This window comes from Hypomesus nipponensis, chromosome 20 (genome assembly GCF_054491055.1).
Source record: "Hypomesus nipponensis isolate SF chromosome 20, ASM5449105v1, whole genome shotgun sequence".
NCBI lineage: Eukaryota > Metazoa > Chordata > Actinopteri > Osmeriformes > Osmeridae > Hypomesus > Hypomesus nipponensis.
In genome coordinates, this window is record NC_140380.1 from 9262501 (window position 1) to 9274398 (window position 11898).

The following is an 11898-nucleotide window of genomic DNA, read 5'->3' on the forward strand; positions in this document are numbered from 1 at the left end:
TCTGCTCTGACTCTGGCTCCAGATCCTGCCTGATCTGGGACAGGACCAGCGCTGGGACCATGATCAATGCCTGGATGCTCATCAAAATGTAATTACAGGAGACGCTCATTAGCTAAAACAAACATGAAGCTCTACGCCAATATGAGAGAGGAGAGGGGAGGGGTGTTAGGGGGGTGGGGGAGTTGGAAAAGGTTAGCAGGGAAAGAGAGAGAATGGGAGAGAGAGTTGGCATGTGATGAGCAAATATGTCCGACTTGAAAAATTATGAGTACTAAAAACCGTGCGCCCACCAACACACACACCACCTAGCCAGGATGCCCCAAAGCCATACACACATGCACAACCTCATAAACACAAACACACACTCAAACACACACACGTCAACAGACAGGAAAGTACACACACACTAGGAGTGTTCTGACAGCCATCAATCAAGCCAAACAGCCGGCAGTTTCTAAGCGGATGGAGCTGTAGCAGTACCTGACAGCTACTGTGTGTGTGTGTGTGTGAGAGAGGTTGGGTGTGTGTGTGAGATATTGTGTGGCATTTGTGTGTGTGTGTGTGTGTGTGTGTGTGTGTGTGTGTGTGTGTGTGTGTGTGTGTGTGTGTGTGTGTGTGTGTGTGTGTGTGTGTGTGTGAGAGAGAGAGAGAGAGAGAGAGAGAGAGAGAGAGAGAGGGAGAGAGGGAGAGAGGGGGGGAGGGGGGGAGGGGGGAGGGGGGGAGGGGGGAGAGGGGGAGAGGGGGAGGGAGGGAGGGAGGGAGGGAGGGAACAGCTTCCCCGTGCAAACGTCTGGTTTGTCATCATGATCATGTTTGAGCCCAGGGTGTTGTGCGTCTGGGTTGTCATGTCTGAGCGCAGGGTGCTGTGCGTCTGGGTTTTCATCATGTCTGACCGCAGGGTGTTGTGCGTCTGGGTTGTCATCATGTCTGAGCGCAGGATGTTGTGCGTCTGGGTTGTCATGTCTGAGCGCAGGGTGCTGTGCGTCTGGGTTGTCATGTCTGAGCGCAGGGTGTTGTGCGTCTGGGTTGTCATCATGTCTGAGTGCAGGGTGCTGTGCGTCTGGGTTTTCATCATGTCTGACCGCAGGGTGTTGTGCGTCTGGGTTTTCATCATGTCTGAGCGCAGGGTGTTGTGCGTCTGGGTTGTCATGTCTGAGCGCAGGGTGCTGTGCGTCTGGGTTTTCATCATGTCTGACCGCAGGGTGTTGTGCGTCTGGGTTTTCATCATGTCTGAGCGCAGGGTGCTGTGCGTCTGGGTTGTCATCATGTCTGAGCGCAGGGTGCTGTGCGTCTGGGTTTTCATCATGTCTGACCGCAGGGTGTTGTGCGTCTGGGTTTTCATCATGTCTGAGCGCAGGGTGTTGTGCGTCTGGGTTGTCATCATGTCTGAGCGCAGGATGTTGTGCGTCTGGGTTGTCATGTCTGAGCGCAGGGTGCTGTGCGCCTGGGTTGTCATGTCTGAGCGCAGGGTGTTGTGCGTCTGGGTTTTCATCATGTCTGAGCGCAGGGTGTTGTGCGTCTGGGTTTTCATCATGTCTGAGCGCAGGGTGTTGTGCGTCTGGGTTGTCATCATGTCTGAGCGCAGGGTGTTGTGCGTCTGGGTTTTCATCATGTCTGAGCGCAGGGTGCTGTGCGTCTGGGTTGTCATCATGTCTGAGCGCAGGGTGCTGTGCGTCTGGGTTTTCATCATGTCTGACCGCAGGGTGTTGTGCGTCTGGGTTTTCATCATGTCTGAGCGCAGGGTGTTGTGCGTCTGGGTTGTCATCATGTCTGAGCGCAGGATGTTGTGCGTCTGGGTTGTCATGTCTGAGCGCAGGGTGCTGTGCGCCTGGGTTGTCATGTCTGAGCGCAGGGTGTTGTGCGTCTGGGTTGTCATCATGTCTGAGTGCAGGGTGCTGTGCGTCTGGGTTTTCATCATGTCTGACCGCAGGGTGTTGTGCGTCTGGGTTTTCATCATGTCTGAGCGCAGGGTGTTGTGCGTCTGGGTTGTCATGTCTGAGTGCAGGATGTTGTGCGTCTGGGTTGTCATGCTGAGCGCAGGGTGCTGTGCGTCTGGGTTGTCATGTCTGAGCGCAGGGTGTTGTGCGTCTGGGTTTTCATCATGTCTGAGCGCAGGGTGTTGTGCGTCTGGGTTGTCATCATGTCTGAGCGCAGGGTGTTGTGCGTCTGGGTTGTCATCATGTCTGAGCGCAGGGTGCTGTGCATCTGGGTTGTCATCATGTCTGAGCGCAGGGTGCTGTGCGTCTGGGTTGTCATCATGTCTGAGCGCAGGGTGCTGTGCGTCTGGGTTGTCATCATGTCTGAGTGCAGGGTGCTGTGCGTGATGAGGATCAGTCAGAGCTGAGTAGAAGCCTGCTGCTCCTGAGTGGAACTCACTGTCTTCCCCTCACCGCAGTCTCACCACCCTGCCTCACACAGGGTGGGAGGGGTTCATGTGTCAAGGGGGGGTGGAGGGAGGGTGGGTGGAAATGTATATGGAGGGGGGTGGAGGTGTGTGTGTGGGTGTGTCGAGGGGGATGATGTTGTTGTGTCTGTGGTGATGATGAAGGTGTGTGTGTGTGTGGAGGAGACATGTCAGTGTGAGTCTGAAAGAGAGGGAGAGAGAGGGGGGGAGAGAGAGAGAGAGCGGGAGAGAGTGAGTGAGAGAGAGAGAGTGAGAGAGAGAGAGAGGGGGAGAGAAAGAGGGGGAGAGAGAGGGGGAGAGAGAGGGGGAGAGAGAGGAGAGAGAAAGAGAGAGAGAGAGAGAGAGAAGGAGGGGGAGGGGGAGGGGGAGAGAGAGGGGGGGGGGATTTATTTTACAGGACAAATGTATAATAATGTCTTCCTGGGGGATATGACTTTGCGTGATCGAGCGTGACTCATCAATCACGAGCCCGCTCTTTTCAAAATAACATTCCGGAATGTTCCGTCAAAGGAATGAAGATCACTTTGAGTGATGCTCCAAACCCCTTCATATGATTCTGGCTGTAATTGTCGGTTGGAGGTTGCAATGCTATGCCCTTCTTTCCTGATTCTTTTCGACAAGTGGCCAATTGAAAATGAAAGATGGTCCAAACTATCCAATTATATTGCTGGGGGGGGGGGAGAGGGAGGGGATGTATAGTGAAGCACAAGTAAAATCTAATCTTTCAGGAATGTGTCGGAAGCCTTGACAGGTAACAATTCAGCTTTGCGTTTATTTTTTTGCTTTATTTTTTCTTCTCCTTCAGTGCTCTGGCCTCACACCTCACCATCTTAATCAAAACACGATCAGTGCCCTTATCAATTAGAAGAAAAAAAATTATGTTGACAAGCTCTGCCCTAATGTATGTGTACCCCTACCAATTCACAAACAAGGTTCTAGATTGGTAATAGAAGGTTCCAGACTGTTAGATAGTTAACGCAGGTCAACTTCAGGCCAGGGAAAGAGGCCAATAGGATGTTTGTTTTGAAGAAGAGAAGGAGGAAGAACCAAGCTGGAGATGAAATGGGGATCGATATGACCGTTTGTCTTCATAGAGGATAGTGGATGTTTTCAGCTCTGCGTTCCTGTTGCACATCCCCGGAGGTTAGCACTGTGTGTGTGTGTGTGTGTGTGTGTGTGTGTAGTGGACATTGTGGCTATTTGCGATCATTAGAGGAGGAACGTGGGTGCGGCACACACACACACACATTTCCTCCCAAGTAGGACCAATTCCATTTCTCCTGCTCAGGCCTCTCGCTGCAGGAGGAGATGAGGGATGCTGCGGGCGAAGGGGAGGACGTGAGAGGGGACACGCGGACAGGAGAGAGCACATGCGTCCGTTTCCAGTTGAATCCCGGCCCATTTCTCTCTGCGTCGCAGAGAGCTTATTATTTGTGGCGTTGTTTGCACGGCGGCGCCACGCCGCCTCAGCGTGGGACGTTATTAACCTCCGGTCTGCGTTCTGAGATGGGCTTTGCTTCCCCGTGACAGGAGGGGAGGGGAAGAGAGAGTGATGGTGAGGGAGGGAGGGAGATCAAGGGGAAAAGAGACAATAGAAAAAGAAATAATTAAAGAAGGGGGAGAGGTGTGTGTGTGGGGGGGGGGGATCGCTGGAACGCCGACCTCCCTCATCCTGCGCTTACATTTACATGTACATTTAGTCATTTAACAGACGCTCTTATCCAGAGCGACTTACTGTAAGTACAGGGACATTCTCCCCGAGGCGAATAGGGTGAAGTGCCTTGCCCAAGGACACAACGTGCAGCCGCCGGGAATCTAACTGGCAACCTTCAGATTACTGGCCCGATGCTCTACCAGCTCAGCCACCAGACTCCCAGTCGGACCCTTCCGTTTTTTCCTTTCCTCTTCCTCCTCTTCCTCCACCCCCCCCCCCCCACCCCTCCCGGCTCGAACCGTCAGATTAGTCGATGGGTGTTGATCCTCGGCCTACAGGCCCGGCGGATGCAGCGACGCCTCTCTAATCTGCTTTCTGCTCCCCCCCTCACACACACACGCCCCCCACGTACAGGAAGCGCAGCACAGGAGATGCACAACACCGACACAGGCTGAATACAGATACGCTGAGACTGGCTGGAGAAAAAGAGAGAGAGCGGAAGAGGGCAAAAAGAGTAATAGAGAGAAATAGAAGGAGACTAAGGGAGGGAGCGGGAGATAAAGAGAAATGGAGTAAGACGCTGTGGAAAAGAAATAGAGAAAGGAGAAAGACCAATAGGAGACAGAGGGGCAGGGGGAGGGGGAGAGGGGAGCTTATAGGAAAGATGGTTTAGGCTTTCGTTAGCGGGCAGCGTGGGGGAGCGACCGGCTCCTCGTCTGCTCTCCTCACCTCGGGGGAAACGCCTCGTCGGGGGGGGGGGACGTTCACCGACACCGCTCGCCCCCCCCCCCCGCCAACGCTGCTGTGAAACCAAGCAGTCACTAGTTAGCTCTGACACAGTGACTCCTCCGTGACCCCTCCATAGCGTTGTGTTCCACAGCTGTCTCTCTGCATCACAGCTGTCTCTCTGCATCACAGCTGTCTCCCCCCCCCCCTTCCTCGAGTGTTTATCAAGATTGAAATCCTTAGCGCTGTTCCTACTGTACTCTCGGAGATAAGAAACAATTGCATGAAAGCCAGCTGCGCGAGATTAACGACCACGGAGATATCGGCATCTAATGTCTATTTTCATTTAAGGTCGCGGGGGAGATACCCGCCTTGTCATCCTACGGTATCTCCATCTGAAAAGATGATACCAGCGGTGTGCTTCTATCTCCACAGAGAGAGCAGAGCTTGGGAGGTGATTCCAGGGACTGGAGAAGCCTGTTGACGCAGGCTGGTGTTACAGTGCACCCATCTGTACACATCAACGTTCATCCTCAATGTCTGCATGCACCAATCAGGTCTCACTGGAAGGGACGGGAGAGGAAAGAGAACCAGAGAGGGATGGGGAAGGAGAGAGGGGAGGGGGAGTGTAGAGGAGAGGGAGAAAAGGAGAGAGTGAGAACTGGGTATGGAGGAGGGAGGGAGGGAGGGAGGGAGGGAGGGAGGGAGGGAGGGAGGGAGGGAGGGAGGGAGGGAGGGAGGGAGGGAGGGAGGGAGGGAGGGAGGGAGGGAGGGAGGGAGGGAGGGAGGGAGGGAGGGAGGGAGGGAGGGAGGGAGGGAGGGAGGGAGGGAGGGAGGGAGGGGGAAAGAGATCCGAGGATGTGATCCCAGTTGCACAGCACGGCTGTTCAACACACACGGCAAGAACCGGTGATTTATGACTCAGCCTTTAGAATCTCACAGTCTTTCACACATTCCTTCCCACGTACACCGGCTTGCACTGCGTCTCCATACACCGACTCTGTTCTACCGCCACAATGACCACGTTCATCATTAATAACCTTCAGTAACCCCACCGGCCTTCGTCGATTCTCCGGGGGGGAAAAAAGGTTCTTTTGGTGGCGTGTTGCGGAGGCGCGGTTTGAATGACAGCACGCAATAGAAGTTTGAGTCACAGATTGTCTCATGTCTGGTGCTTCTGGCTTATTGCTTTGAGATGTTGATGTGAGTAAAACAGTTCAACATGGAAAAGCTGACAGGTACTTATTTGAATATAAATGTGCAGAGTTGTTTTGCTTGGTCATGTGATTGATAATTCATTTTCCTTTCTTGGAAAGGAAAGGGAGGGAGGGAACTGGGGAGATGAGGAGACAGAGAGATAGACAGACAGAGAGACAGAGAGACAGAGAGACAGAGAGACAGACAGACAGACAGACAGAGAGACAGAGAGACAGAGAGACAGAGAGACAGAGAGACAGAGAGACAGACAGAGAGAGAGACAGAGAGACAGACAGAGAGAGAGACAGAGAGACAGACAGAGAGACAGAGAGAGAGACAGAGACGGGGGGGGGGGGGCAGAGAGAGACTGAGGCAGTCCAGACACAATCTGTTATCGCAGATCTTCTTCCCAGAAGTCTGTTGGTTCTCCAACATCACAGGCACAGCGATGGCACACACACACACACACACACACAACCCCGGACACCAGCTACTTTACTAAACATGTTTCACAGCCAACCCTCACAGACAGACAGCTAGATCATCACGTTGAAGTGGAAGGATGGAGTGGGTACAGAACATCTTTGAGGACAAATGTACCTTAATCCATTCTGAAATTGCACTGGAAAAACAAGACTTAAAACATGAATAACATAGCGAGCAGTTTGTGTAGGATTTATACATGCCGGTAGTACTTGATGTTTACCAAATGAACATGGTATAATTTAATTTGTCTGACAAGCATGCCGTACATAATGTACCGCACATTGTGTACATATTTACAGCTCTCTACTCTCTCTCCCTCCCTCCCCCTTCTCTCCCCCTCCCTCCTATATCTCTTTCTCTCCCTCTCTCTCTCCCCCTCCCTCTCTCTCCCTCCCCCTCTCTCCCCCCTCCCTCCCTCCCCCCCTCTCTCTCTCTCTCTCCCTCTCCCCCCCCTCTCTCTCTCTCTCTCCCCTCTCTCTCTCTCTCTCTCTCCCTCCCCCTCCCTATCTCTCTCCCTCCCCCAGACTGGAGTCTCCCACCAGGTCTCTCTTTGTTGAGGCTCCTAAGGGGGTGCAGATCCTGGCTGAGGCCGGTGACATCCAGGCCATCTGCAGAAGTGACCTCCGTCTGGAGTCCAAAGATGGAGAGGTGAGGTGCCCTTAGACGTGACACGTAGACCCGGATTCCGTTTCCGTGTCTTTCAAGCGCCTCTTGAAGTCTAAGTGGTTGTGGGGGGGGGGGGGGGGGAAGTTGAGGTGGAAGTTAGATTCGGCGCCCTCCAGCCGCCCTTGGAATGTCCCTGATCTTAGCCAGACTATTAGAGAACAATCAAGGGGATCGCTCCATGTACCCTGCCGCATAAACAGCCTCTCATCTCCATTTTATAGACTAGAGGGGCCTCATAGACGGACAGTTGGTCTGTTCATGTAATTGCACTTTCGCTCTCACACCCCATTTGAAGTGTTGAAGTGCCTTCGGACGTTCTGTGCTCAGCGCCGTCTCCCAGACAGACCCCTCTCCTCAGGACCCCCCCCGGCACCGCCAGAGCAATTAGCACCACAGCCCCCCCTCCCCCACCCCCCTTTCCTCCACCTTCACCCCCCCCTCTCACCTGCACATCCGCCCCCCCAGCGCCCCTCCCTACCCCCTCCCCCCCGCTCTGAGTAGATTTGCTCCACAGCAGATGTCTGTGGAACTCAGCAGAGACCCTCTTTTGGAAGAGTTCCGGGTCGGCGGGTGGGAATGGGCCCCCGGTGTCTGCTAATGACGCCAGCCTGCCTGCCTGCCTGCGTCTGGGGCTGGGGCTGAGCCCCCTCTGGCCAGGGTAGGACAGGGCCTCTGGAGAGGGAGAGAGAGGGAAGAGAGGGAGAGGGAGAGGGAGAGAGGGAGAGGGAGAGAGGGAGAGAGGGAGAGAGGGAGAGAGGGAGAGGGAGAGGGAGAGAGGGAGAGAGGGAGAGAGGGAGAGAGGGAGAGGGAGAGGGAGAGGGAGAGGGAGAGGGAGAGGGAGAGGGAGAGGGAAGAGGGAAGAGAGGGAAGAGAGGGAAGAGAGGGAAGAGAGGGAAGAGAGGGAAGAGAGGAGGAGGTGGGGGAGGATGTAACAATGTTGCTATGCAAACTTAACAATAAATCCATGTACCAACTGAACAATAACACGATGTAGAAATCCACCAGTCAAATAAGGAGGTTCCCGTGGTGTGCTCTGTGCGTTCCTCCAGATCACCCTGGACGCCCAGAGGATCCGCCTGCTGCGCCTGCCCGAGGGCAAGGCTTCAGCCACGGGCAGCAGGCAGGCCGTGTTCGAGGTGTGTGTCTGTCCCAACGGCAGACTGTTTCTCTCTCAGGCTGGGATAGGCTCCACCTGCCAGATCAGCAACAACGTCTGCCTCTAGAACACTCACACCGACACACACACACACACACACACACACACAGTGATGCATCCACAAACGTACACACATTTGTTCACACACCCTGACACATACACACACACACACACACACACACAGTGATGCATCCACAAACGTACACACATTTGTTCACACACACTGTCACATACACACACACACACGCACAGTGATGCATCCACAAACGTACACACATTTGTTCACACACTCTGACACATACACACACACACACACACACACATTCTGACAGACATAATATCACTTTGATACACGGACAAACCTTTCCTACACTAACCATACAAAGCCACATACAAACGCTCCTAAACACAACTTCACACAAATACAAGCTACCACTACTACAAATATATACACACACAATAGGCACTGACACACAATCAATCAGAATTACATGAACATGTGATTTATCTCATATTAAAGCTTGAAAATGCACACACACACACACACACATCTCCCCCATAACACACTCACTCACACACACACACACACACACATTGAGACCTAGCGGTTCCTTTTTGGAACCCTCTGACAGAAACGGAGAGAGGATCCTCTTGATATTGACAGAGACCCTCGGAGGGACGATGTTCTGTTCGCTGTCCTCAAGACAATTTCAGTACCTGAATCACTAGGGTGATCACCCAGTCCTGACGCCCCTTCTCCTCTCCCCCTCCTACTCCCCCCCCCCCCCACACACACACACCTCGTACACCCCCTTTCCCCCCTTGCTCCACCTTCCCATCACCCGCATAGGAACACAACGTTTTTTCCCGCCTACTTTTTAGCTGTTGTTCTCCCTTGGTGGTCTGTTAGCGACTCTTCCAGTGCCGTCACCTTCGATGAGGACGGCCATCTTTTTTTTTCTGTCTTTCTGTGTTGACGAGCTCTGCTCGTTACCAGGGTGACCTGTGTTACCAGGGTGACCTGTGTTACCGTCAGTCATCGACAACCCAGAGAAACCAAGCAACACATGCAGCACAGATTTGCAACCCAAGACATCCTACACACACACACACACAAAAAAAACGATATACACGTATATATACATCGTATACATATATATAAATGTGTATTTATATATATTTATACATACACTTGTATGTGTATCTATTCTACATAGTGTAAATGTTCTGCATGAACTTCAGATGCCATCGGTGGTCACCCTAGTTGTTCCTCTTAGTGGGATTGACCTCATGACGCCCGCTCTGTTGAAAGAGGGGAAACTGTGCCTGTGCCTTATATCAATGCACTCGTGGCAAGAAGAAGCACATCACAAGACTTTTCTTCTCATTTCTTTTTTCGTCGACGGATAGTTGGATTCCCCCCCCCCCCCCCCCACCCATCCCCTGGTCCGTTCAGAAGGTTCGCGTGTGTGGAGGATGGGGAATGCAAATGCCGTCCGCCGCACCCAACTGCTTAAACGTAATCCCGTTCCCGTAAAAAATGTTTGCCCCCGACCCCCCCCCCCCCCCGCCCAACCCCAGTTTCCCGTCTCGAGACTTTTCCTTTCTCTCTCCTCTGTCCACGGACCATGATTTCTTGGCGAAGAGGTGAATTGATTTGGCAAACTCAAGACTCCTGATAGGAGGTATGCTGTACTCCAACTAAAACATCGCGTTTTTATACAAATCCAACTGTAAATACACACGATCGCGCGTGTGTCAAAGGCACGCGTGTCCTGAATGAAGACGAAACCCTACTCTTTTACGAGGAATACAATTATTTTCTATCATTGTCTGTTTTTGTATTAAAAAAGGAAAATTAATTGAATAATTCTGACTCTTGTTATACAGACAGGTTAGCATCTGTAGAGTTGTATGCTGTTTTTGCCTGTTGTTCCTTTTTCGTCTCGTTTGTAGAGAACATTAGGATCAGAAATCCCTTTTTTATTTCTTCTTTGGGCAGTTGGGGGAAGGGTATTTGCATTCCCTGTGTTTGTTGTGTGGAAATCGTTCAGTTATCAGCTATTTTATTGATTGTGTTTTGCTCTATGGTATTTTGACGACAAGTTTAGAGTAACTACAACTCAAACCAAAAAGTGGCGGTGGTCTCCATGGTAACACACACACACACACCTTGTACTCTCCGGTTATGTGTGCTGAACTACAAAAATAGGAAAATCTAAATCTCTTCAGGGGCTGATTTCAATTTGACAGTGTTTTTTTGTTGTGGATTTCTATTTCTTTTCTCTCTTTTTTTTTACCCCAAAGCAAATGGTTGGCCTGGAATCCGCTTCAGTGTGTTGTTCCTATTTGACTGTATGCGGTTAAATGGGGTAGTTTGTTTCAGTTCAGACGACTATCTCTCTTTTCTCTGTCTCTCTCTCTTTCTTATCCATTCTGAGGAAAGCAATATAGTATTTAGGAAGCTTTGATGGTAGCTTTGTAAAGGTTACTGTTTCAGAACAGGAAGGTACTTTACAATATATATATAAAAAAATAAAAAAAACATTTTATATTGGATAAGCAAAAAGGATATTTTTCCTCACTAAATCCTTGTATTTCTCAAATTCTAATAGATTTCTAATATTCACCATATTCATGTGTCCAACCCAAATTATTGCGATCTGGTGTGATCCGTTCTAAACACAGACTTGTTACAAACTCAAAAACACGCAAACAAACATCAATAAATGTTTGTCTTTTAATCGCACGATAACCTGGACGAACACCAACAACCACTGATTCATTCAAAAGCCAACTGCCATCGGCCGTTTCCTTGGAAACCGGAATCAAACGACGGCCAAAGGAAGTTGAAACTTTTCTGTCCGGCCCTCGTTCCAGTCAGTCGAGCGGGAAGAGGGATTGATGCTCAGTTCTGACTGTTGGCTGTGATGTGAAGGACACTGAGAAGCTCATTAGTGGGTATTTGCTTGAGCAGCAATGTAGTTTGTCTGGCTCTGATTTGGGGCCCCAGTCACAGATGAACACAGGCCGCCTCAAGAACCTTTCTGTCCGTCTTGGTCTCTTTTCTAACTCTCGTCTTTCTCGGTTACCCTCTCGCTCTGTTCCTCTCACTTGCTCTCTCATTCTCTATCTCTCTCTGTCCGTGTCTCTCTCTCTCTCACCAACACACACATCCAAAGCACGCCCCGCCTCACGTCGGAGGTCTGAGTATGCCGTTTTGACTCCCCACTCTAAAGACGTTCTCCAAGCGTCTGTTTTTAGTCTCATTAAAGACAGACGTCTTCCCTTTGGCCTCCCTGAGGCCAACATCCTCTCGGAAGGTTCTTTTTTTACTGTAATTTGGAGTACAGAGCTTGTGGCCGATCAAATACAGAACATGAACCGTCCCCTTGATGTACACTTTGTGGCGTACCCTGGGATTCTTGTAATGAGAGTTGCCATTAGAGCTACTGCAGGTCAATGCCGTTTTAGAAGTCTGTCGTGTGTCATTGTGAGCGTGCGACACGGCGCCTCACAGGAAAGAGAACCTCAAGAAACTGAATTGAAAAAATAAAAACCTAGTTCTAACATGTAGGGATTATCCGAGACTCGCACAACTTCAATTTG

At 51.2% G+C, this 11898-nt stretch overlaps 1 protein-coding gene across 2 annotated transcripts in view; it reads left to right on the plus strand.

Annotated features, from left to right (window-relative positions):
* sgcd (sarcoglycan, delta (dystrophin-associated glycoprotein)) overlaps positions 1-9844 on the plus strand; it is a 122733-nt gene extending 112889 nt beyond the window's left edge. For both annotated transcript variants that reach the window (XM_084683854.1, XM_084683855.1), the window contains exons 7-8: positions 6992-7115; positions 8183-9844. In XM_084683854.1, the coding sequence (XP_084539980.1) occupies positions 6992-7115; positions 8183-8356 (298 nt within the window). In that variant the 3' untranslated portion in view covers positions 8357-9844. The remainder of the gene's footprint in view (positions 1-6991; positions 7116-8182) is intronic.
* Positions 9845-11898: the final 2054 nt, after the last annotated feature.